The 26,073-nt window shown below is 56.3% G+C and overlaps 1 protein-coding gene across 5 annotated transcripts; it reads right to left on the bottom strand.

The window, feature by feature from the left end:
* Nucleotides 1-4: 4 nt before the first annotated feature.
* KCNH6 (potassium voltage-gated channel subfamily H member 6) lies at nucleotides 5-25,562 on the bottom strand. 5 transcript variants are annotated; one of them, XM_008963752.4, is made up of 14 exons: nucleotides 25,372-25,562; nucleotides 24,492-24,722; nucleotides 18,607-18,768; nucleotides 18,317-18,522; nucleotides 14,547-14,972; nucleotides 12,771-13,170; nucleotides 10,565-10,764; nucleotides 10,163-10,415; nucleotides 6,387-6,580; nucleotides 5,164-5,248; nucleotides 4,705-4,812; nucleotides 4,413-4,575; nucleotides 3,562-3,748; nucleotides 5-3,217 (listed from the first exon to the last, which is right to left on the bottom strand). In XM_008963752.4, exons 1-14 carry the CDS (start codon nucleotides 25,445-25,447, stop codon nucleotides 2,924-2,926), a joined length of 2,985 nt encoding a protein of 994 aa, XP_008962000.2. In that variant the 5' UTR covers nucleotides 25,448-25,562; the 3' UTR covers nucleotides 5-2,923. The 5 variants fall into 5 exon arrangements, 4 of the variants coding, with proteins under 4 accessions (XP_008962000.2, XP_008962001.2, XP_034798579.1 ...); XM_008963753.5 differs by lacking the exon at nucleotides 4,705-4,812; XR_004667297.3 differs by lacking the exons at nucleotides 4,413-4,575; nucleotides 4,705-4,812; nucleotides 5,164-5,248 and having other exon boundaries at nucleotides 3,081-3,217.
* Nucleotides 25,563-26,073: the final 511 nt, after the last annotated feature.

The following is a 26,073-nucleotide window of genomic DNA, read 5'->3' as shown; positions in this document are numbered from 1 at the left end:
GTTTTGAGGCAGGGTCTTGCTCTGTTATCCAGGTGGTGGTGCAGTGGGGCAAACAGTGCTTATTGCAGCCTTGACCTCCCGGGCTCAAGCAATCCTCCTGCCTCCTTTATTTTTTGTAGAGACAAGATCTTGCTATGTTGCCCAGGCTGGGTTCAACTGGTCCTCCCACCTCAGCCTCCCAAAATGCTGGGATTATAGGCATGAGCCACCCCATGACCGACCTACTTTTTTTTTGAAACGGAGTCTTGCTCTGTTGCCCACGCTGGAGTGCAGTGGCACGATCTTGGCTCACTACAAGCTCCACCTCCCGGGTTCACGCCATTCTCCTGCCTCAGCCTCCCGAGTAGCTGGGACTACAGGCACCTGCCACCACGTCTGGCTATTTTTTTTTGTATTTTTAGTAGAGATGGGGTTTCACCCTGTTAGCCAGGATGGTCTTGATCTCCTGACCTCGTGATCTGCCCACCTCAGCCTCCCAAAGTGTTGGGATTACAGGTGTGAGCCACTGCGCCCAGCCACTTTTTTTTTTTTTTTTTTTAAGAGACCAAGTCTTGCTCTGTTACCCAGGCTGGAGTACAGTTGCATGAACATGGCTTACTGCAGTCTTGACCTCTTAGGTTCAAGTGACTCTCCCACCCAAGCCTCCCAGCAAGCCCTGTAGTACCTGGGACTACAGGTGCGCATCACAATGCTTGGCTAATTAAAAAAAAAATTGTTTTGTAGAGACCAGGTTGAGCTATGCTGCCCAGGCTGGTCTTGAATTCCTGGCTCAAGCAATCTTCCAGCCTCAGCCTCCCAAAGTGTTGGGATTACAGGCATGAGCGAGCCACTGCACCCAGCCTGTATACATATTTGTGTTGCAAACATATGATAGTGTGATCAATATTAGGCTTTGAAGCATACCAATAAATTACATGTAGGATAAAACTATGGGAGGAATAAGTGGGAATTATGAGAAAAGAAAAAAGAACGATGTTAAAGAAGGGTTTCTTGTGTTTTTAAAATAGATGGTGGTGGCTCTCAAATCGCTGCTATTTGGGTAGAAATGGGTCAATACAAATGAAGGATGGAATTGTTTTATAAGGTGTCAATATTTACAAGACACTTGAGATTATATCCTTTGCATCTATTTAAAGGTATCATTGAAGTATTTTATAATATTTCAGAAAGGTATCATTGAAGTATTTTATAATATTTCAGATGTCAACTTAAAAATGTATGAGGGGGATATACATATTCGAAATTCTTTTACAGAACACTGGAGCAAAGGACTGAAAACCAATAACCAGGTAGTTCTTGGACAACAGCCCTTTTCAGCAGTGGTTAATTGCACATGCTCTCAAAGCCAGACCATCTAGGTTGAAATTATGTCCTCCTTTTCCTATTGTGTTGGGCACGGGGATGATTTTTAAAATTTTCATTTTGAGACAGGGTCTTATTCCATTGCCCAGGGTGTGAGTTCAGTGATGCAATCACGGCTTACTGTCACCTTGGACTCCTGGCCTCAAGCAGTCCTCCTGCCTCATCCTCCTCCCAAAGCCCTGGGATTACAGGCATGAGCCACTACGCCTGGCCTCTTTTTTTATTTTTATTTTCTTTTTAACTGAGGTATAATTTACACATAGAAGCACACTCTTTCGCAACCTGAACACCTGTAACCAGCACCTAGATCAGGAAACAGAACAGTACCTGCACCTCAGAAATCCCCCTCATGTTTGGGTGTCTTAGTCTCTCTGCTACTGATCCCACATCTCTAAAATGGGGATAATAATACCAACCCCTTGGGGTTGTTTTGAGGATTAGATGAACAAGTATCTGCAGAGCTGTCAGCACAGTGCCTGGTACAGGGCGAGTGCTACCGAAGTGTTGGCTGTTGTCATGATCCCCTAGGGCCACCAAGCCAGTGCCTCTGCTTCCCTTCACCTCGGCCTAACAGTCCCAGGCTCCAGGAGCCTCTGGGCCCAGCAGAACCACCTTCAGGTCCCCAACACACTGGATATGGTGGAGGGTAAGTCTGCAGCTCCTTACAAGAAGGGTTTGGAGAAAGCCACAGCACAGTCAAAGACGTAATGACCTTCAGATAAGTTACACACCCAGTCCAACATGAAATGTGTACTTTATTAGCTGTGTGACACTCCACTGCCCTCAAGAGACTCAATGTCACAGAACCATCAGGAGCAGAGGGCTGGAGGTCTGTCCTGACATGTCTGCCACAGAACATACCTCCATCTCCAGCCAGGTCAGAGGCTCATGGTAAGAGTTCTGACCAACCCCGGGCCTTGGTGCTGAGCCATGAGGTGCTGGAGGGTTCTGAGCTGGGAGGCTCAGAGCAAGGTACTCATGTAGATCAGAAACCTCTTTCTTCACTGCCCCCTCAATCCTGTAAGCTGCCTCCACACCTGAGACTCTCCCACCCTGCACCAGGCTTGCTGTTTAAATGGAGCCCTGGAGGAGGCTGGGAAAAGTCGTGAGCTTCTTCACCCACGCCATCCTGGGTCACCTGGATCAGCAGTTTGTAGCTACTTTAGGAGAGGCCCATCTGGGAGGCTGTCTGCCTCCCCAAGATCTTTTTTTTTTTTTTTTTTTAGTTGGAGTCTCGCTCTGTCAGCCAGGCTGGAGTGCAGTGGTGCGGCCTTGGCTCCCTGCAACCTCCACCTCCCGGGTTCACGCCATTCTCCTGCCTCAGCCTCCCCAGTAGCTGGGATTACAGGCGCCTGCCACCACGCCCGGCTATTTTTTTTTTTTTTTTAATTTTAGTAGAGGTGGGGTTTCACCGTGTTAGCCAGGATGGTCTGATCTGCCCGCCTTGGCCTCCCAAAGTGCTGGGATTACAGGCGAGCCACTGCACCCGGCCACCTCCCCAAGATCCTTAACTCTCACCTTGCCCACCTTCAGTCCCCTCATGGTGTCTTTATCTTGGAGTTCAGTGGCCCCAACTCCCTGCAAATCCAGGATCTGAGCCATGTCTCTGGAAGTCCAGCTGCTTGGGAACAGAGCCAAGGTGTTCAGGGAGGGAGGAGAAGCAGGGACCATAGATGAGTCCTTGTACTTCCAGGGGATGTAGAGGTGAGGCTAGGGGTGGCCAGAGCCCCTCAGGCTGTTCCTGTTCTGAGGATGGTGCCAGAGTTTTGTCTGTTGCCACAGCCAGGTGAGGCATCCTGGGGGAGGAGTTCCTGTGCTTTGGACTACAGTCGTCCAAGTCTCCATAGCTTGGGGTCTGGGAGGAGCAAGAAAGAGGGATGCACCCCAGGCCAGGCTGCGGGTTAATCCACCCTGATTTCAGGGATGGGATCAGGCAAAAATTGTACCTGCCCTTCCCACACCTCAGGGTCCTGCTGCCCTGGCCCCAGCTGCAGGCTCTGGAGTCACATTCTGGGCTTTGCCAGCACCTTGCCCAGGCTAACCCTATCATGACTCTGATCATAAAGGAGGTAAGCAGAAGCCCTGGCTGCTCTGGGGCCACAGAGGCTCTGGGCCTGATGCCGCACTGTGAACAAGTCAGGGTAGGGAAGGCATGCAGCTGCTTGCAGGTAAGCCCCTGGGAATCCCCTCACCTCTTACCTGTGCAGGAGGCAGAAAGCCCTGGGGCAGCCTGGGCCCTGGACTCGTCGTCTCCGAGGCTATAGGAACCAAGGCCAGGTCATTGGAGGCAGGGGCTTCCAGAATGTAGCTGGCGTGGCCCTGGGGCATGGGCTGCTGGAGGAGCTGCAAAATGCGGCTGAGGTCTGAGGACACGCGGGACTCCAGCCTGCCAGACAGAACCCCAGTCAGGGTCAGGGCTGGCAAGAGTAGTTCCTGAGAGCAGCTGTCAATCTTGTAGCCTGCGTGCTGTTCCTGCTAGATTGAATGGCGGCCTGGGGCCTACCTGAAGCTATTTCCTTACTGGGATCCACAGCCCCGGCCCAGAATCCCCCTGGTACACCCCTGACTCTTAACAACACCAGTGAACAGGCACCAAGCATACAAGATTCAGTCCCCAAGATGCTTTGATGTGGATATTCCAATTATCCCCATTTCACAAAAGGGCAAACTAGGTTCAGAGCTGTTTAGTAACTTGCCCACACTCTTGCTGGTAGGGAACAGAGCCAGAATTTGAACCTGGACTGTTCTGCCTCTAAGCCCTCGCTCTGCCACCATAGCCCTGCCATCCACAGGACACACTCCCTTTCCCAGGACCTATGGAATTTGTTTCTGCACATGGTTGTGCCCCTCCCCCGAGAAGCTCCCTTGGCATGTTCCAGAGTTTGCTAGGGGAAGTCATTGGGGGAATTGTGCTTAATGACAGGTATGGGAAGACCTGCAGCTAAATGGCCTGCCCCATTCTAAAACCCACCTGGCACCCTGTGATGTGTCTGAGCCACTAGGAGGGGCTACCCATGCCCAGCCCCCAGCCCTGACCACAGCACACACACCTGTTCATCTGGGCCTGGAGCTGCTCTAGCCTGGAGCCCAGCTTCAGAGGCCAGCAATCTGGGTCTTCCTGAGGGCTTTGGGGGCTGTGCCTTGGGGGCATTTCCTGCAGTAGCTCAGGCCAGAGGCCAGATGCATCTGAGATGCTCAGGGGAGGGGCTGCATCTGCAGGAGGGAAAAGGAAGTCTCAGCTGGGCCTAGCTGGTTCCACAGGCCTGACCCTTCTCAGTAGAGCCCGTCCCCCACCCCCTACCTGCCCTGGGGACACAGGGTGTGAGGAGTGGCTCTCCTTACCTGGGTGCCCTGGAGCACAAGGTCCTGCCCCCATGGAGTTCTGGCTCCCAGGACCCAGGAGGCTGTAGCCCTTAGAGGGGAACTGGGGCCCCAGCTCATGGGGAGACCCTGGCAGGGTGAGGACTTTTAGCACTGGTTTCACTGCCCAGGGAGCTGCAGCCCAGTGGCCCCCCTGATGCCTTGGTGTGGAACCTCAGGGGGCTGGCTAGTCTCCATACACCCCTAGGGGTTGCATTTGAACCACAGAGCCCTCACTCTGCCTCTGAGGACACAGACCATCAGGACTGGGAGACCGGGGAGGAAGGAGGGCCAAGGCTCCAGCTCTGGGTCTAGAGAGGGAGCCCCTCTCCACTCATGGAGTGGGGTGGCGCTGGGGAGGCAGGATGGAGAGGACATGGGAGGGGTAGGAGGCTGGGCAGGGGCTGCAGGCTGGTGGGGGTGGGGGCTGGCTTTGCTCACCTGACTGGTTGTCACTGAGAAAGAAACCTTGGTGGTCTTGGCTGCCAGGAGCCTGTCGGGGGGATGAGTGGAGACCCCCGGCTGCCTTATGGGAAGCAAGAGGGTGAAATAACAGGAACCAAAGCTGGGATGGGGCCTCTTTGTTCTTCCCTGCCCTGACCCCATGGTGCTGTCACAACTAGGTGAAAGAATGACAAGCAGCTGGGCACAGCAGCGATGCCCTGGACGACTTCCTGCAGGTGGCCCAGGCTGCAGAGACCACACCCCTCCTGTCCTGGTGCCCAGCTGCTGGGCATTCTGGCCACCTGATGGCTGGGGGCCCAGGGCAGAGTCCTAACCTGTCAGTCCCCTGTGCAGATCGGGGGAGGGAGGGGAGAAACTGAGGAGGGGGAGAGGGGATGGTGTGGGGAGGGCTGTCCACAGCCAGAAAGCCCACCCAGCTCTATGCTCAGGAAGCTGGGCACAGGGCCTACGCCAGCAGAGCCCTCCCCCAAGGTGGAGGGGCGGGGCACCAGGGAAGAAATAGCCCGGGCTCTGTGTTTCCCTGCCAGATGCACACTCCCTTCTTCCCATTAGTTTCCTCCTCCGTGATACCCAGCTCTGGGCATTCCCAGGTTGGTCCTGGCTGTCCCACTCCTTGGCAAGCTTGAGTTCCACATGGCTTCTCCTTTATACCTTCGTGACTTTGGCTATTTTACTTTGTGGCTCTTTATTTTTCTTGAGTTGTCAAAATCTCCTCTACTGAGGGATGAGCATGAGAAGAGACAGCTTTGTCACCTCTTGGCAGCCCCTGTGTCTGGCACTGTGAGCTCTCTGGACAGAAGGCACCCCCTTTTTCAGCTTGGTATGATGTAGTAGGAATGCCTGGGCTTTGGAGTCAGACAAATTAAATTCACATTTTGGCTCTGCCGTTGACTAGCTGAATGGCTTTGGCCAATTTATTTATTGTCTCTAATCCTCAGTTTCCTCATCTGAAAATTGGGGATAATAATACCATTTGCAAGAAGATCATGTAAAAGAAGCCCCACCCTTAGCACCCTACTGCTTAATAAATAGTAGCTATCCTCATACTTAGCATGACGCCAGCCATGGTAGGCACAAAAATTATGGCAAAGGTTGCAGGATGGGGTTGAAAGGAAGGGTGTTGGTCAGATGGGTGCCCTCAGGCCAGGCAGGCTGCCTGGGCATTTCCACCCACCCTGGCCCACCTGGCCCTGACTCACGTCCCGCAGGTTGAAGGTGACCTCCAGCTTACTCCAGAAGCTCTCCGCAAAGGCCGGGTACATGTCCAGCACCTCCAGCAGATCTGCCCACTGGATCTTGTGCAGGTCGCAGTAGGTCAGAGCCCGCACGTCTGCACTGGACTTGCCTGGCTGGGCATGGAGACTGACGGGTTCCCCAAAGATGTCATTCTTTCCTGCCAGCCAGAGGGGTGGGAGTCTCTTCAGGGTCTGACTCCATGCTCCCTTATGAGGGTCCTTTGACCGTGACTTCCCCCAACCTCGGACATCCTTCTAGGCTGGGGCCTGCTGCCTGGGATAGAGCTCTGGGGACATGGCTGGATGTGCTGGCTGTGGGTGGCAGGCTAGGGGTGGGGCTGTTCTCTTCCTGTGTCCTTTGAGCGGCACAGAGATCCGGCGTGTGGCTCCTCTCACTGTCTCCAGGCCCTTCAGAACCACCCTCCATCAGAATCTCCCTCCTGTAGCCCATACTCTTTGGCACAGTGGGCAGGAAGGGGCCCTAAAGGCTCAACATCTGTCCAACGTCTTCCTGCTGCTTGGCCTGCCAGTGCTGTGGAGCAGGGTGCAGGGAACCCAGGGCCAGAGCACCTAACTCCGCCAGGGCAGGGCCAGAGGCTTCTCTGTCTTCCCACTCCCGATTGTGGGGCCAGGTAACCAGCATGGCCCTGGTGAAGGAAGCTTGGGGAAGTTACTCCCCCTGTCTGGACCCCAGAGTCTTCATCTCTAAAATGGATAAAACCTGATCTGCCTTGCCAACCCCACTGGACTGTTCAGGGAAGCAGATGAGGTGATGCTTGAGAAAGTGACTCAAAAAGCAACAGGCAGCAGGGCTCAGCGGCTCACGCCTGTAATCCCAGCACTTTGGGAGGCTGAGGCTAGTGGATTATTTGAGGTCGGTTCGAGACCAGTCTGGCCAACACGGTGAAACCGCATCTCTACTAAAAACAACAACAGCAAAAACAAAAATTAGCAGGGCATGGTGGCCTGTAATCCCAGCTACTCGGGAGGCTGAGGCAGAAGAATCACTTGAACCCGGGAGGCAGAGTTTGCAGGGAGCTGAGATCGCACCACTGTACTCCAGCCTGGGTGACACAGCGAGACTCCATCTCAAAAAAAAAAAAAAAAAAAAAAGCAAGAGGCACCTGACTAGGTCCATGCAAGGCAAGGGGGAATATCCCAGGGTAGACATGGGTGATGTTCAGGTATGTGGTATGTGGCAAGGGTACTGGGCCCTCCTGGTGCCAGGTGCTGTGCTGGCCAAAGGATATAAATATAAGATGTTGTGCCACCCACAAGGACCCTCCCAAATCCCTGCAAGATAGGTACGTAAGCAGCCAACAAGTTTACAGCATGATCTGTAGAGCCCTAGAAACAGGAAGAACCAAGAGTTATGGGGCCATGGAGGAGGGAAGGGCTCCTCCTGCCAGGGGTGGCTGGGGCAGAGAGGAGGGGGCTTACAGAGGAAGTGAAGTGGGGGCTGTGTCAAGAGAAACGAGGACCAGCCCCCACGAGAAAGGCAGTCAGGACAGAAGAAACAGCATGTGATCAGCACTGCACTGTCAGGGCTCAGGGGTGGAGAGCCCAGGGCCGGGGTGCCACGGAGCATGACTGCTTTGATTCCCACTCCCCCAGAAAGTCCACTTGTTAGTGCAAGTGGCAGTAACAGTTTAGCACAGAAGGATGGGTGGAGGCTGGGACATGTCCCCACAAGAGAACAGGATCAAAGGGCATTCACAAAGGAGGGGGCTGAGGCCTGGAGAGGGAAGCGGCTTGCCAGGGTCACACATGAAACCCTGAAGCTTGAAATCTGGGCAACATTATAATGTGATGGTTTTCCAGTAGATGAAAGATTCTGATCTAGTGTCTTTTCCTACTCAGGACAAAATGAGAGGTTTCATGTCTCTAACTGAAACTTAAATTGGATTAACTTCTTAATTATTAATAATAATCATCATCCCTCCCATGTGATGGCACTTTTTTTTTTTTTTTAAGACAGAGTCTCGCTCTGTCACCCAGGCTGGAGTACAGTGGCGTGATCTTGGCTTACTGCAATTTCCACCTCCTGGGTTCAAGCAATTCTCTGCCTCAGCCTCCCAGGTAGCTGGGATTACAGGCACCCGCCACCATGCTGGGCTAATTTTTTGTATTTCTAGTAGAGATGGGGTTTCATCATCTTGGCCAGGCTGGTCTTGAACTCCTGACCTTGTGATCACCCACCTCGGCCTCCCAAAGTGCTGGGATTACAGGCATGAGCCACCGTGCCTGGCCATGGATGGCACGTCTAAGGTAGGCTGGGAGTGAGGGAAGGTCTCATACAGAAACCTGTGCCTAAGCCCAGCCTTGGAGGACAACTGGGATCTGCCAGACTGGCACAGGGTAGGGCGCTCCAGGCAGAGTGGCAGCACATGCAAGGGCACAGATTTAGAGAACTCTAAGTAGTTTGGCTGGAGCATGAAGTACCAGGGGGAGGGTGGTAGGACAGGGTGGTCGGATTGGGATAACTGGGGATGCCATGCATGGACCATGGGGAACTGTGGAGGGATCTTGAGCAGAAGAGGCAGATGTACAGATGTCTATTTCAGGTCACTGGCAGAAGGTGGAAGACAGGCATGGGAGTAAACCAGACGCAGGGCCATGGGAAAGGAGTTCCCAACACCTTTCCAGGAAGGACCCAAAGAGGGCTGGATCCAGGCAGGGACAGGGAGACAGGTGTGAGATGGAGAGGTATGGACAAGTCTGGCTGGTGGACAGTGGGCAGGAATGAAGTAGGATGCCCCCTTGGCAGACTGTGGCGTGGGCAATAGGCAGATGCTTCACAGTGATGGGGATGCTGAAGCAGCTGGTTTTGAGGAAAGGTGATTTCAGGTTGGGATACATTGAGTTTGATCTGTTCATAGAATACTAGGGCGGCCATGCCCAGGAAGAAATGGAATATTCTGGTCTAAGGAGACAGTGGGGTGAGGACAGGGCTCCTTGTGGCACAGGTGAAGGCTGAAGCCGTGGGAGCGAGGAGCAGGCCCAGGGGAGGGTGTCAGGTGAGGAGGGGCGAGGAGAGCAGATCACCAGCAGTCCAGAGGAAGCAGAGGGGGAGGGCTGCCCGAGGGGAACCTGTCCAGAGGGGCTGGAGGATAGCCAGGTCATGGGGACCAAAGCAGGGCGAGGCTGAAGTTGGGGTGGAGATGAAGTCATGGGGCAGGCAAGGAAGATGAGAATCGAGAGGACCCTGTGATGCTCAGAGAGGCAAAGTGACTTGCCCAAGGTCACACAGCAGGTTTGTGACAGAGGCTGCTTGTGACCTGTCTGTCCCCCCTGCCCAGTGCTCATATCCTTCCTCCAAAGTGTCTAGCTATCCCTGTGTCTGCACTGAATGAGACTGGGGTCCCCAGCCAGGGCATCCACCTCCACCCAGAAAGACCCTTGGCCTTTCTCCCTAAACTCCCCAAGAGTGCAAGAAGGTAGGAAGACCTGCCTGGGCTTCTGAGTCACACTGGCAGCCCTGGAATCCCTGCCTGGCCACAGACTAGCATGATCTCCCTCAGCCTCAACTTCCCTCTCAGGAAAATGGGACCTCCGGCAGAGGGTTGTTTTAAGGATTCAGCCAGCTGGGTATAAAGCTCTCCCGGGCACATGCTGTGCAAGTGGCTGCCAGTAAAAGTAAAATCCTCATCAGGAAGAGGGTGGCCTGGGCAGGGCATCTCCAATCCCGCCCCCTTCCATCCAATCCCCAACACAGGCCTGGTCCACTCCGCCGGACCCACCTAGGATGGCCACGACCACGTCGTCGCGCAGGATCTCGATGGAGCCTCGGGAGATGAAGTAGAGCGTGGAGAGCACGTCGCCGAGGTGCACCAGCGTGTCCCCAGGCGGCGCGTGGGTGGTCTTGAACTTGACGGCTAGCGCGCGCAGGCAGCCCTTGCTGGCGCCGCTGAAAGCTGGGCAGTGCTGCAGCAGTGCGCGGTGCAGGTGCAGGCAGATGTCAGCCTGCAGGCACTCGGGGAAGCCCTTCAGCACCTGCAAGGCGGGCGGCCAAGTCCAGCGGGACGCGGCCGGGGTGGGGCTGGGGAGAGGGTGGTGAGGGCTCTGGGGACGCCCCGCCCCCGCAGGATCTTGGCTCCCCCCCCCCCCACGCCCGGGTCATTAGCCGGAGCGGCGGGGCTCACCGCGTTCATGTCAATGCCATTGGTGTAGGACCAGGCGTGCTGGAAATACTCCTCCAGGCGCTGGCGCAGTGGGTTGGGGATCTGGTGGAAGCGGATGAACTCCTTGACACGCAGCATCTGCGTGTGGTAGCGCGCGGTGCCCGAGTACAGGCGCTGGATGATCGCGGACACGTTCCCGAAGATGCTGGCGTACATCAGGGCTGGGGGCGGGGCGGAGAGTGAGCTCCTCCGCGGGCCCCACTGGGCCACACCACCCAGGGCTTACCCAGGTCTTCCTCCTTCCAGCAGCCCCCTGGTGAGGGACCCCTCTGTCCAGGGAGAAGTCAGGAGTGACCAGGACAGCGCCAGGGCACATGCGGGACAAAGGCCCCTGGGCTTTCTGCCCTCCTCCCTCTGCCCTGTGCCTCTTGGCATCTTACTGGGCCTAGCGGTCAAACTCCCGAGAAGAAAGAAGGAAGGCAATGGATTTTTAAAGTTCAGATCTGTTTTCTCCTTTAAGTTGTAAAAATACAATAAAGATAAAACTCTCCGCCGGGTGTGGTGACTCAGGCCTGTAATCCCAGCACTTTGGGAGGCCGAGGTGGGCAGATCACCTGAGGTCAGGAGTTCGAGACCAACCCAGACAACATGGTGAAACCCCGTCTGTACCAAAAAAATAGAAAAATTAGCCGGGCATGGTGGTGCCCGTCTGTAATCCCAGCTACTCTGGAGGCTGAGGCATGAGAATTGCTTGAACCCAGGAGGCAGAGGTTGCAGTGAGCCAAGACCATGCCACTGAGCTCCAGCCTGGGCGACAGAATGAGACTGTCTCAAAAAAAAAAAAAAAAAAACCCACAACAACAAAAAAGAGCAAACTCTCAATTTCTTGTTTTCACCCATTTTCTTCCCTTGTTTTTGTTTTTCTGGACTTTCATATCTCTAAATACTCTGAACATCACAACTCAATCTATGTGTAAAATTCCACGCTGACTCTTGTTTTCCTAAACCAGGTGTCTTGGGAGGCAGGCAGCTGGGAGCAGGGATTGAGAACAGCACAGCCTTGGAGCTGAACCCCTGGGCTGGGATTGAGTCACTCGGACATTTCCTAGCTGTGTGCCCTCTGGCACTTTAGCACTATCTGGGTTCTTGCTTTGTAAACTAGGCTCAGAAGGGAATGAAATGTGGGCTTTTGTAAAGTGTTTAAAAGAGTGCCTGGCAGAGCTGGCTTCATGTGTACAACCCATGTGGACACACGGGGCCGCATGCTAAGAGCCCTGCATTTGGTTTAATACTCTGCTGTCACTGTCAAAAAATTCTTTTTTTTTTTTTTTTTTTTTTTTTTGAGACAGAATCTTGCTCTGTCTCCCAGGCTGGAGTGCAGTGGCGTGATCTCGGCTCACTGCAAGCTCCACCTCCCAGGTTCAAGCAATTCTCCTGCCTCAGCCTCCTGAGTAGCTGGGATTACAGGTGTGTACCACCACGCCGGCTAATTTTTGTATTTTTAGTAGAGACAGGGTTTCACCATGTTGGTCAGGCTGGTCGTGAACTCCTGACCTCATGATCTGCCCACCTCGGCCTCCCAAAGTGCTGGAATTACAGGCGTGAGCCACCATGCCCGGCGAAAAATTCTTAATAATTTTTTTTTCTTTTTTGAGACGGAGTCTCACTCTGTCACCTAAGCTGAAGTGCAGTGGCACGATCTTGGCTCACTGCAACCTCCACCTCCCAGGTTCAACTGATTCTCCTGCCTCAGCCTCCCGAGTAGCTGGGATTATAGGCATGTGCCACCACACCTGGCTAATTTTTGTATTTTTTAGTAAAAATGGGGTTTCACCATATTGGCCAGGCTGGTCTTGAACTCTTGACCTCGGGTGACCCACCCACCTTGGTGTCCTGGAGTGCTGGGATTACAGCCTTGAGCCACAGCATCTGGCCGATTCTTAATAATTTTTAAACAAGGGTCCCTACAGTTTCATTTTGCTCTGGGCTCTGCAAATTATGTAGCCTGTCTTGGTGCCTGGCAGATAGCATGGGCTGTGTGGGTGTTAAATGTTGTATACACTTGGTGCACACACCAGCAAAAATTCATTGTGCTGCACACTTAGGATCAGTGTACTGCACGAATTGTTGCTATGTGTTATGTTCTATTTCAGTACAAAACTACACATAAAATTTCATGGGTAAGACCAGAGCATGAAGTTAGGCCGTGGCATGAGGTCTCACTCACAGCCGATGAGCATGACGCAGATGGAGAAGACCTTCTCAGAGTTGGTGTTGGGCGAGACATTGCCGAAGCCCACGCTGGTGAGGCTGCTGAAGGTGAAGTAGAGGGCTGTGACATACTTGTCCTGCACCGAGGGGCCCGAGGCTGGGTCGCTGCCGTTGTAGCGCTTGCCAAGCTGCACACCCAGGCTGTCCAGCCAGCCGATCTTGTGTTCTAGGTAGGGCCGCTCCACATTGCCGATGGCGTACCAGATGCAGGCCAGCCAGTGCGCTATGAGCGCGAAGGTGCACATGAGCAAGAAGAGCACAGCCGCCCCATACTCAGAGTAGCGGTCCAGCTTCCGTGCTACGCGCACCAGCCGCAGCAGCCGCGCTGTCTTCAATAGCCCAATCAGGGTTGTGGTCTGGAGGGGTAGGGAAATGGTCACAGGGCTGGGGTCAGCCCTTGGAAGGGTGCACTCAGGCCTGCTTTTGTTCACTCATGCATACAACCACATAATCATTCAACAAACATTTATGGAGAACTTCCTCCGGGCCACGCACTTGGCAGTGTGGCACAGTATGGGACATTGAGGATCTCAGCCTAAAGCTCAGAATAGTGTTCTGGTTGCTAGGACAGAAGTCCAGTGGGAGAACAGAGGAAGGGGAGGTCAAGTCTGCAGGAGCAGGTCAGGGGAGGCTTCATGGATGAGGTGACGCATGAGCTGAGCCTGGAGAGAGGAGGCTAGGGCTCCAGACAGACAGGAGAGAGAGGGAAAGGGCACTCCTGGCTCAGGGAGCAGCATGAGCAGCGGCACTGAGGTGTGAAGTGCGTGGCCGATGTGGGAAACCGAGTGTGGCACTGCAGCCCGATGCGCACATGGGAGATGGAGGAGCAGTGAGAGCCGTGCCTGGGAAGGGCAGGGCGGGCAGGGGCTGCTGCCTGTGGGCTTCAGGGTCCATCATGAACTTGGCTTCTAGTCTGTAGGCCTTGGGAAGCCACTGAAAATTCTGAGGACCCTGTACACCCCAGAGGGTGGAACACAGGGTCAGGTAGGCGATCTGAAAGTCGCTGTGGCAGCTGTGTGGAGGGGCGGGAGACTGGCAAGTTTGGTGATGGGACACAAGTGAGTACGAAGGCCACTCAGTGTCCAGGTGGGGGCAGCAAGGTAGGAGGGTGGATTTGTTGAGGGGTGGTCTTAGGGGGGTTTGGAGCAGAGGAGCCCTGCTGAACACCCCCTGCTGGACAGGCTGGAGTGATAAGGGGGCACTGGAACACAGAAGGCAGAGTTGATTTCAGTGAAAAGCTGATCGTGAGGAGAGGGGGCAAGAGGAGACCGTGGGACTGGAAGCTATGAGAAAGGCATGTAGATGCCTTCACGTCACCTATGGGCAGCCAGGTGGACATAGTGGAGGGCTAGGGAGCAAGGTGGGAGCCAGGGTACACTGGGGGAGTAGCCTGGGGATCCCTTTCTTCCTCCAGGGTGAGTGCAGTTTGGAAGTCAGCATGAGGGGCCGGGACCACACGAGTGCCCGTCCTGGAAGGGGCAGCCTGCTCCTCTTACCAGGGCCTGCTCAGAGAGGGGGCAGAGGGACAGAGGCCTGGGGGTGCAGCCTTGGCAGGTCCTTCTCCAGGGCTGGGAGGTGACAGATGTTCGGGGCCTCCTCTCCACCTCCGCGTGCTTCAGCAAAGGTGCCCAGTGCCAGATACTCTCCGCACCCAGTGCTGTGCAGCAGGGAGGGCTTGAGGCCAGCGTGCAGAGGACAGCCATGGCTGCTGGCCTGGAGGGGGTCTGCTCACCTCATCGGAGCCAGTGCGGAAGATCAGGAGGTCGAAAGGGATGGCGGCCACCATGTCAATGAGGAACCAGCCCTTGAAGTAGTGGACGGCGATGCGGCGGGGGTGGCTGACCACCTCATCATTGGTGTTGACATAGGTGGTGCGGAAGTTGATGACGATGTCCACGACGAACATGATGTCCACGATGAGATCCACCACAGTGAGGGGACTGCAGGTATAGCTGCAGGCCCCACGCCGTGATTCGTCCTGGTCGCTGAGCAGGAAGGCGGCTGAGTAGGGCGTGAAGACAGCCGTGTAGATGACCAGCAGCAGGATGAGCCAGTCCCACATGGCCTTGAAGGGGCTGTAGTGCAGGATGGTCCAGCGATGGATGCGCGGCGCCTGCAGCTTGTACTCCGGCAGCACATCCGCGCCCAGGGACAGGACCTGGGGGTGGGGGCCGAGGGAGGTCAGGCACGGGGCAGCCACTGCTGGTGAGACTGGCCTAGAGGGCTGAGGCCTGGGGAAGGTGTAGTGGGAGAGGGTGGGTGACCACGGCTCTGGTGGGCAGAGGGGATGAGGGAGAGATGGGGTGGGGGGTGTCTGAGAAGGCAAGTTCCTAAGGGGACAGATGCCTCGAGAGGAAGTGCAGAGAAAGGAGTTGGGATGCAAGAGGAGGGGTATGGCTCCGCCCCATAGCGACCCCAGGTTTGATGCTCACAAGCTCCCTTGGAAACATCCTGGAGTGGGTGGAGCCAGGCAGGGGAGGGCCAGGCCCATGGACATCTATAGACCCATTCCACACAAGAGCCCACAGAAGGGGTAGCTGGTGGGCTGATCCTCTCTGGTGAGCTTAGGAGGCTCCCTATGGTCAGGGTTCCTGATGGGAACAGGTCACCCCTAGAAGAATGTCTTCCTTTCTGAGGGCCCTGGGGATCCAGGACCAGTGAGTGCCCTCTCTGAGGCCAACTCAGAGCCTCCCATGGAAAGAGTCCATGGGGTAGGGGTGTAGCCAACCTGGACCCTCAACGGGTCCTGGGCACCAAGGAAAACTGACTCCTCCCCACATCTCCAAGGGTTTGGAATCATCACCTTCTGCAGAGCCTTCCCTTCTCCCTTCTCCCCTCCCGCCCCTGCCTCCAAGACTGTGATCAACCCAGGATCTCTAGGTCCCAGCACAACATGCCCTGGCTCTGCCCAGCTGCCCAACATGAGAGACAGCCAGGGCATTAGGAAGGGCATGGGTACTGAAGCCAGGCCTCCCCGGTTGAATCCCAGGTCTGACATGTGCTATAGGTGAGCCTTGGGCAAGTTTTGTAACCTCTGTGAGCCTCAGTTCCCTCATCTGCAAAATGGAATCACAAAGGACAACAAAAGCCATGGGTAGTGAGGAAATGAGATGCATCTCTTCTCATGTAGTTAGTGAGATCCATCTATTCTCATGGAGATGGCAGGTGCTGCTCTACACAGTAATTCCCTGTCCACCCTCCTCCTCCCTCATCCTCATCAGACACTGCTCCAGACAAGGATGGAGCCGGAGGGGTGTTCCATGGACCTCCTCTCCCACCAGATGAAATCTGGTGGATAGTTCTGATTTAGGAAAATTTGCAATGTAAGGTTTGACCTTGCAAACCAAATCAATTAGCAGATGGGATCACAGTAAGGCAGATCCATTTGGTTTCAACCAGAGGGTCCCTATCTGACATCCAAACCCTTGAGTGGGGCTACCATGTCCCCACCCTGCAGTGACCTGCTCAGCCTTGAGGCCTCACCTCGTACTTCCCCAGGAAGCCCCCTCCGACTCCACATAGACTTGGGCTCTTTTTTTATTTTCTCCCTGCCCCTGTATCCACCTAGCTGCATGGTGGTGCTCCACTGAGCCATGGGCTCACTGAGTTTGGCTCCCTCACTGGCCCTCTCCCCGCTGTGTGCCCAGCTCTTGGTCCACATGGGCTCTCAACTGCAGGTCCTTGAATGAGCACTGCAAACTGGGGCTCTGATCAGGAGCAGCTGCCGTCACACCCTGGGCATCAGAGCTGCAACTCCTCCTCCTGAGGGCTGCTAGGACCCTGCTAGGGTGAAACAAGGCCCTTCCCTAGGCCTGCCTGGGTGGGGAGTGGGAGGGAGACAGAAGGAATGGTGGGGGGTGGTTTAAAGTAGGCTGAGAATAGAGTTCCTCAGCTCCTCAGGGCCCCCAGACAGGGGGACCCCCAAAATCTCCCACTGCCTCCAAAGCCAGCTCGAGGCCCTTCGTGGCAAAGCCCACCCTGCCCAGTGTCCCCCAGAGCTGCAAGGCCCTCAGGATGCCCAGGCTCCAGTGTGAGGCCACAGCCATCGAGGCTCTTTAAGTTCTGGTTGAGGCCGATGTGACTTCCCTGATCTGGGTCCTCGCCTGCTCTTTCCCCTGAGATCTGTCAGGCACCTCCCTGGACCTAGGACCCACATGGAGCAGGGGACTGACACCAAGAGGGGCCAAGCTGAGGAACAAACGGGTAGGCAGGTTGGGCAGGTGCCGGGACCATGGGCCCAGCCAGGCCTGGCTGTCTTTACCGACCACTCTCCAGTCTAACAGCCCCCTCCGTGGCAGCCACCAACAGTGGCCTAAGATGTCCTGGAGTAAGCAGCTGGGGGGCTTCCCAGGGTCAGGCCTTTGGGCCACTCTGCCTGACCTCAGAGGACACAGTCCTGCAGCCTGGCGTCCCACCCTCCTCAGGATCCTTGAGCTCAGTGAGGTGCTGAGTGGTCTTCCCCACACCTGGTTCCAGCAGCAACTGTGCTTTAGGTGAAAACAGGCAGGGGGGAAAAGAGCTGCCTCCAGCCCCAACACAGGGACAGCCCCAGGAAAGCTGGGAGCAGGCCCCTCCATGCTCTGCATTGCTCAACCTTGGCCTGGGCCCCTGGCTATGACTTACAGCTTTGTCTGCCTCCTGGGGCCAGAACTACTCAATGTCAAATGGGTCCCCAGAGACCATTTAGTCCATCTCTCTCCTGCAGATGAAAGCCCTGAGGCCTAGAAAGGGGGCTGATAGTTCCCCTGGCCACGGTCACACAGGGAGTCAGTGCCAGGACTGTGGTCACTGGAGCCTCGGGCAGGGCTCCTCGCATTTCCCTCTGGAATGGTCAGGGCTTCCGGCCTCATGAGAAGGGACAGCAGGGTGAGCTGGAGCAGAGGACCCAGGGAAGCCTGCCTTGGGGTGGCCAAGGAGGAGCTGCCGGGGTCCTTCAGGGCCTGGCCTCCAAGAAGCTGATTAAAGATAGCTGGAGGTGCCAGCCTCGTCCTGCCCTGCCTGGCATGCAGGAGGACCCTGTGTTCACATTGGAAGGAAGTAGGGAGGGTGGTTTTTGTCTCAAAGGCAAAGGGCTGGCACAGGGCTGGGGCTGGGACCCCCCCCCACACCAGCTCTCCTCTCAGTATGGCCTTAGCATGTCTCCTCTCTGCCTCTCCTTCCCTGTGACGGGCTGAGCCTTGGTCAGGCCCCCATGGTGGCCTCCATGTCCACCCCCTGCCCTGGCTTCTCCAGGCCTAGGAGGCGGCATCATTCACAGGCCCTACTGACCCCAGCCTCCTCTGGCTCTAGGAGCTGGGCACAAGGGCTGTGACCTCAGGGCAGGCCTTCAGGTCTTTAGGTCTCAAACAGGACAGGAGGCCCGGGGCTCAAACCAGATATTAGAGGCTGGACAGGCAGGATCTCTTTACCGGCCAAGGCCCCAGAAGGGCCTGGGCCCAGAGCCTGGGAGGGGACCCTGGAGGCCTGGCACAGCTCTGCACACCCTGCTCTGCAGGCCCGCACCTGGGTGACCTTCTCAGTGACGTTCTGTGTCCGCTCCACCACCTTATGGGGCGCGATGATCTCAATCTCCGTGGTGGAGCTGGAGCGGTGCTTCTCCAAGTTGAACTCCACGAAGTTGAGCGTGAACTGTGGGATCTGGCTGATGGTCCTGTACTTGCCCCTGCCTGTGCCTGGCCCTGGTCCGCCTGGCCTGCTGTGAGAGCCCTCTGAAACCAGGGCCAGGAGTCAGAGCAGCCACGGCCAGGGGACCCTCATGCGTCCCTCCCACCACCACCCTCACTCTGCCTCACCGGAGCCCAGGAAGCTCTGGGACAACAGGCGCTGGGACAAGCTGCGGCTGCTGCGCTTGGCCAGGAGCTGGGCCAGGTCCTCGAAGTTGAGAATGAACATGATGACAGCCCCGTCCTCGTTCTTCACGGGCACCACATCTACCAGGCAGCGGAAGCTGGAGGCTGCGAACACCATTGGGAGGATGGGGGGTGGGCCCTGAAGGGGTCCCCTCCTGCAGTGGCCTGGCTAGGGAAGGGGCTGAGTGAAGGTCAAGTGAAGGTCAAGTGAAGGGCAGCCACTGGGGTGAAGAGGCTTGGACAGTGACCAGAGATACTGGGCAGAGGGTGGGTGAGGCTGCGCAGCTGGTGCTCCACCCACAGGGCAGAGGTGGGGAGAGCGGTTAAGCTGCTTATTAGGAGATAAGGTAGCATCAGATCAGGCCCAAGTCCACGCTCGGCCATCAGCTCAGAGCTTAACCTCGAGGTCTGCTTCTGCTGTAATTAAAGCTGAGCAGATGGGGGTGGATTAAGTGGGGAGGTGAGGCTGGGCATTCTACCCCATGGAGCTGGGTTGGCCCTGGGCTCTCTTCCCATATTCCCATCCTGCAAAGATGCCCTGCTCCTGTGATGCAGGGAGGAATTTGTTGTTGAAAGTACACTAAGTGCTGGGCATGGGGCCAGTTGGAACATTTGGCCTCAGGAGGTCCTTGGGGGGCAGGCATGGACCCTCATTCTGCAGAAGAGAGCCTGAGGTTCTCAGAAACTAACTTTCAAGGGCTGGGAGGGAGCATGGAGAGAGGATCCCTGGGTTTGCAGGACACAATAGCTTTGAAAAGGGAAGGGACTTGTTTGGGAGGAGAGTGCTGGGGCCAGAACCAGGCTGCTGCTCTGGGCCTAGGAGGAGTGTGGGGTCCCATGGCAGGGCTGGGCCCAGGGAGCAGGCAGAGTAGTGGCCTGGGCACCACAGAGGGAGGAGGATGGCCGTGTGGGGGCAGGGCAGGCCCCTCTGGCCACCTTCCCCATCATCTTGGGCAGCCCACACCCAGCGGCTGGCTGCTCTGTGCCTCTCAGGTCGTAGACTCTGCCCCTCCAGGGTCTGGCTGCAGCCCCCTTTGGTGGATGGAACAATACCAGCTAAAATGCCCCATGCCTGGCCGGGCGTGGTGGCTCATGCCTGTAATCCCAGCACTTTGGGAGGCTGAGGCAGGCGAATCACTTGAGGCCAGGAATTCAAGACCAGCCTGGCCAACATGGTGAAACCCCGTCTGTACTAAAAATACAAAAATTAGCCAGGCGTGGTGGTGCGCACCTGTAGTCCCAGCTACTCAGGAGGCTGAGGCAGGAGAATCGCTTGAACCCAGGAGGCCAAGGTTGCAGTGAACCAAGATCATGCCACTGCACTCCAGCCTGGGTGACAGAGCGAGACTCTGTCTCAAACAAACAAACAAACAAAATACCCCATACCCAAGAGCCCCAGGCCAGGCACCCCACGAGCACCCTCTCCATGGGAGTCCTATGTCCCTCAACTCAAACTGTTGGCAGATGTCAGGCTCAAAGTGCAGGACCCTCAGGGGGCAGGGGCCTCAGGTGACCACGCAGATGAGAAGGCAGAGCTGCACTCCCTGAGGGCAGGTTAGGCTCTGTTTCACCTGTCCCAGGTGTTGTTTGTTGACTGAGTGTATGGAAGCCCACATGTGGGGGACGCAGGCCGGCCGCTGGTGGGAGTATCACTGCTGTGGAGCTCACTGGAATGACTCTCCACCAGACTCCTTGTTTTGTCCTCAGCCCCTCCTCACAGCCATCAGAGCTGGGGTGCAGCTGAGCCACCCATATCCTCCCTCTCGCTTTCCTCCCTGGGGAGTAGGAATCTCTCGTATTGGATTTCTGGACTCCCAGGCACCAGGCAGCCATCTACCATCTGCTGCCTGGGCCCAGGGGAGACACCCACACTGAGGAGAGGAGCCTGCCTGCTTCACCCACTCCTGGGCACATAGTGCTATAGGCCCAGACTCCCAGGCCCAAGCCCATAACTCCAGTCAGCCTGGGGCATGGTGACACGTGGACGCTGGGACCTAGACAGGGAGCCTCCTTGGCCAGTGGCCTCGGACACTGCTCCTAAGGCCAGATTATATTGTCAATCTCTCTGGCACTGCAGAGATCTGTCCTGGCAGGGGGCAGGGAGAGGGCAGAGCTGGGCAGAGGGGCAGAAGGCCTCCAGGGCTCTCTAAGCCGCTGGGGGCTGTCAATGCACAGTCTTGGTGTGGCTGCACCCAGCAATTGATGTTACTGGAAAATTGATGCAATTGGAAAACTGCGGCTGGGAATGGACCAAAGACCAGCCCGTTATAGCAGTGAGGGCTGGGGCTGAGGTGGGGTGCCAGTGCGTGGTACCCCATGCCCTGCCCCCATGCCTGTGGCCTGTTGGGTAGGCAGACAGGAGGCTAGGAGGATTTGGAAGAGTCCAGAGCATTCTCTCTCCCCCTGCCCCAGGTTGTCCTTGCTTACCCGTGGCTCAGAGCCCCCACACAACAAAAGCCCACATCTAGGTGACCAAAAGTGGGTAACTGTACCATCTCAGGTTATGCCCAGGAGGGATGGTGTTCCTGTGCCCTCACCAGGGCCCTGGAGGAGGAGCCACAGTCTCTGCCTGCTTCTTCCTTGCAGGAGCTCCTCCCAGCACCCACCTTTCTGACCAAGGGCAGCAGGTTTGTCTGCCCCCTGGGAATTCCCATTCCTTCTTATATGCTAGGTTCTTACTTTTCTTAGCAAAGGCACCCCACTTCTCTCCCCTGGGAGACCCCAATTCTCTCTCCTCTTCTCTCCCTCTTGAATGTGCTCCTTCGTTCAGTTTCCCAGCACTCACAGCCTCCTTGTTGTCTTCACCTCTATCTCCCGATGCACACCCCATCCAGCACTGTGGTGAGTCCCCAGGGAGAGGCTGGTGCTACAAAAAGCCAAAAAGCTGCCACTGAGAGGGTGGCCGCTGCATGCCGCCTCCTAGCTTGGTCCTCCTGGCATTCACAGATGTGCATATGGTAAACATGGGAGGAGGGTGGGGGCAGACAGCAGCCCCTTGTCCCATCCTCCTTATCAAGAGCTGAGGACTGGAGAAGTCCCAGGACTCCTCTGATCTGGCTTGGGGATTAGGGGACTCTATGGTTCGGGATCCTCAGAGAAGAGGACCCGGGAAAGGCAGGCTGGGGTGGGCTCCCGGGCAGGTGCCAGTGCAGGGCAGGCGTGGGTGACAGTGGGGGGATCTGAGTGCTCTCCTTTCTTCCTGCCAAACTCTCACCAGTTCTAGTCCTGCCACATCCCCATTCCTCCTTATCTGTTAGGTTCTCACCACTCCTAGCAAAGGCAAATAGAGGAAGAGCCAGTTTCCCAGGGGTCTCTGAGCTGTCTCCTGGGGTATTTTTGCCAAGTGCCCTGGCCTCTTTGAGCCCAAATGTCTGTAGCTGCACAACGTGGAGCTATGTGAACACAAACCCTCCACTTTGACTTCGAGAATTTTCAGTGGATTACCCCTTTAGAGGAAAAGAGGATTATACATAAATCAGCTAGAGATCTGCTCAGGACCCCTTCCCACCTCCCTGGAGTTGGGGGTTGGGGGGAAGGGAGGTACTGACCCGAGGAGGAAAGAAATCACCATTAGGATGCCCCTCAGCAGGACCGTAAGTGTACATGAATATGGTCAAAAATGGATCATGTGCCAGCCTGGGCAACATAGTGAGACCCCCATTCCTACAAAAAATTAAAAAATTAGTCGGGTGTGAGGGTGCGCGCCTGTAGTCTCAGCTACTCAGGAGGCTGAGATGGGAGGCTGCAGTGAGCTATGTTCTTGCCAGCCTGGGTGACAGAGCAAGACCCTGTCTCAAAAAAAAAAAAAAAAAAGGATTATATGAGGTCAGAGTGGACCTTAAGGTGAACATCAGTTATCTGAGCACAACATCCTTCCCTTAGTGTAATGCAGGCCAGGAAGCTCCCCTTTCTGGGTTTCAGGACAATTTCAGGAAGGTCCAGGTAAATCAAAGCCTTGGGCAATAAGATAGGGAAGGGCCGAGGGTGGGATGGGAGTAGATTGGGACTTATGGGGCACCAGGTATGTGGGCAATTTCCCATTTTCACCGAGGGTCAGCCCCCAAGACAAGGTTCCTAGGTTCCCTTCTGAGACCTGAGGACTCCCACAGGATTCTGATCTGAGTCCTGATCTCAGGGGGCCAAGGCCAGGCTTTGACTTCTGCCCTCTGCCCAGACACCTTCAGGGTGCTGAGGGGACCTCAAGAGCCATCACCTGACATCCCTAGGAATCTGGGATCAGGTATAGCTCTAGTGTCAAGGAGAGGAAAAGAAAGGACCTGCTGTAACCCCCATTTCCTGCTGTCCCATCCTGTTCCCCAGGACCCTTCTCACTCCCCTGACTGCCACCTCTCCTCTGCAATGATGTGAGGAGGTGAGGTCACAGCTTTTAAAAATATTCTGAGTTCATTAACCCTGTGAGTACTGCCACACTAAGCCAGATTCTTCCCAGTCCCTTCCTGGCTGCCGCTGCCTGTTGCACTTCCCACTGCCACTCACTCAAGTGGCAGCAGCAGGAACAACCAGGACCTACCCGAGAAGCTGTAACTCTGAGAAGCCTGCAAACACACACACACAGGTGTGAACTTGCAAGCACACACACACACAGAGGCACACACATGCAAGCACACACATGCTCATGTTTCACACCCTCCAGGCCCCTGAAACCCGGGCTCTCAGCACTCCTCGGTCCCGATCCAGAGATATCCATTCTTTATCTCCACTCAGGTGGCCTCATGCCTGCCTTCCCTGGGGACTTCTCTCCCCTGAGCACCTCCTTCCCCAGAAATCCTGCCTGTAAACACAAAGGCAGCTGGGGTCCTTTCTCTCCTCTTGGGATTACTCAAAAGAAATCTCCGAGGGAGGAATCCAGAGACTTGGGTTCCAGTCCCAGGTTGGACTCTAGCAGTGGGATCTTGGGCAAATCCCTTCCACATCTATGAAATGAAGGGATTTACCTAAGCCAGTGGTTCCTAAAGTAAGCAGGACATCAGAACCACCAGGGAGATATTTCCAAATACAGCCGCTTGGCCTCATCTCACACCTTCTGAGTCAGCCTCTCTGTAGAGAAAGCATGTTTTGGAAAACATGCTCTGGGTAATTCTGATGCAGAACCAGGTTGGGGGCCATTGATTCAAGAGATTTCCCAGGACATTCAGGCTCTTTTCCTCGTTCCCACCCATGCTGCCAGGTCCAGTGAGGACCCTGTGGTCCTGGTGGGGGAGGATTTCCAAGGGCTGCTAAGATCTGTCTTCAGCTCCTGACTTATGCTTCTGTTCTGCTTGCAGTATGCTCCAGCTGGCAGTAACAACCCAAACTCCATCTGAATGAGCTTCCTGGTCAGGGAAAACTCCAGACCCTGTCTCCCCAAAGAGCTGAGACTGGATAAGGCAGGCCCACCCCACTTTGCCAGCCAAAAGCCCCCATGCCTTGCCTGGCCACAGAGGTCTTCAGGAGGTGACTCCTCCTCTAATCCTTGGAGCAGACGGAGAGGAGGGAAGGTTAATTTCCATCCCAGCTGCCTGACCGCTGGGGCTGACAGTAAGATAGTGGAGAGCCAGGAGACCAGGGACACAGCGGAGGGATGGCAGAGCAGGAGGCCCTGCCCCAGGCCAGGACCAGTGGGTGGCCCAGCCTGATCCCTAGCTCCTGCAAAGGACCTCAGAAGGCATCATATCCAATGCCTGTGGAGGAACCAAGGCCCCTAGAAGAAACAGGGTTTGTTCAGGCCCTTTGGACCCTGGGTCAGTGCCTTCCCCAAGGCCACCCTGGCTGGACAAGACAGAGGGCCAAGCCTGACCTGCAAAGCCTCTGGCCTGAGTATGCCTCACCATCCTTGCGGTAGTAGAGGATGTCCACCTTGCACTCCTCAGCCCCCAGCAGGGCCTGCGCTAGGCGGGACACGGCGCTGCTTGGTGTGTTGGGGCCTGTGAGGAAGTCGCAGGTGCAGGGTTGCTGCATCACCTCCACTCGGGAGTAGCCGAAGAGTTCGCAGAAGCCGTCGTTGCAGTAAATGATGGCGCAGTTCTCCATCTGAGCATTGGCAATCAGGAACTTCCGACCTGGGGTGGGAGGTGGGAGGCAAAAAGTCCATGGGAGCCAGGATCCAGCGGCTGGGAGGGAAAGATCATAAGGACTCTTGGTGGCAGTAAGGGGAATTTAGGCAGAGGAGCAGGGCAGTGACCGGAATGAGGGAGGGAGTCAGGCCTGGGGATTGTGGGAAGACTAGGGCAGTGAGGGTCTTGAGGTGGAAGGAAGGCCCAAGGCCTCCTGGAAACAGGAAAAGTGTGGGGAAGGGAGGCAGGGATGTGACCAGATGGGGGTCAGGCCTGGGAAAGCTCCTGGGAAGACCAGAACCAGGATATGAAAAGGAAGGAAAAGAAGGACTCAGGGAAGCCTCTGGAGGACGCGGATGAGGGGGCAGGCAGTGGCTGGAAGGGGAGGTTCGAACTTGGGGCACCAAGGAAACAGCTGGCAGTAGGGAGGGAAGGCCTGCACGCTGCTCCTTGTGTTCCAGAAAAGAGGACAGCATTTAAGGCGAGCGGGTCCCCCTGGAAGAGAAGGTGTTGGGGACATCAAAGGAAGGATTTTTCATGCAGCACCCGGCACTCACCACCTTGCCCGGTTAGAAGTTAGTAAAGGGGTCCAGCCCCCCCTTTCACGGAACCAGGACTCCAGATCGTCCCCCCGCCCCAACATACACACACTCACTTTGGCCCTCGAACTTGCGGATGATGGTGTCCAGGTAAGTGTTTTGGGGAGCGACGTGGCCCCTGCGGACCGGCATCTTTCGGCCGCGGCCCCTGCGCGGAGCCACAGGCGCCACTGGCTCCCGGCGCCTCCGCCTGTCCTCGGGCTCAGCAGCGTCCGGCTCCGGTGGGCACCGCCCCCGGGGAGGGCCGCCGGGCTCCGCGCCCCGCCCGCCAGCCTGCGTCTGCCCTCCCCTCCCCACCCCTGCCCCACCTCTCCTCTCCTTTCCTTTCCTGCGCTCCCCTGCCCTCCCCTCGCCTCCCTGGCCCGCGCCCTCCTGGCCTCCTCTCCTCTGCGCCGGCCCGGGAGCTGTCCACGCCTTGGTGCTGAAAGAAGCCGCGCGCCGGCGGCGGGGAGGGGGCCGCTGGGCGGGGCAGTTTCTCTGGGACCCGACGGGGCTGGGGCGGGGCCTTGCATCCTACGGGGCGGGGCGGGGCGGGGCAGGGCTGGGGTCCTGGCCCTGGAATAGGGCAGATGTTCTCTGAGGAGCTGCTTCTGTTCCTGTCCCAAGGGCCAATGGCCTCAGCACCTCTCCGATTCCCTCCCAGTACCAAAGGGCAGTCTCCCCTCCCAGTGCAGGGAGTTTCCCAGGCAGGAGGGGGGCTACAGATGGGGTTGTTAGGGGCCTCAGGTGGTCTTTGGCTGAAAGCTTTCTTCCGGGTC

Source organism: Pan paniscus, chromosome 19 (genome assembly GCF_029289425.2).
Source record: "Pan paniscus chromosome 19, NHGRI_mPanPan1-v2.0_pri, whole genome shotgun sequence".
NCBI lineage: Eukaryota > Metazoa > Chordata > Mammalia > Primates > Hominidae > Pan > Pan paniscus.
Note: the sequence above shows the minus strand (reverse complement) of the source record. Positions and strands in the feature narration are given on the sequence as shown.

Bases quoted from the DNA above. Each gene is read 5' to 3' on its own strand.
- KCNH6 (XM_008963752.4), bottom strand. From the start codon at position 25,447: ATGCCGGTCCGCAGGGGCCACGTCGCTCCCCAAAACACTTACCTGGAC. The intron at 6,581-10,162 runs GTGGGTCCGGCG...TCTGGCTGGCAG, and splicing joins CGTGGTCGTGGCCATCCTAG to GAAAGAATGACATCTTTGGG. The intron at 3,749-4,412 runs GTGTGTGTGCTG...TCTGTCTGGCAG, and splicing joins CTCCAGGCCCAGATGAACAG to GCTGGAGTCCCGCGTGTCCT.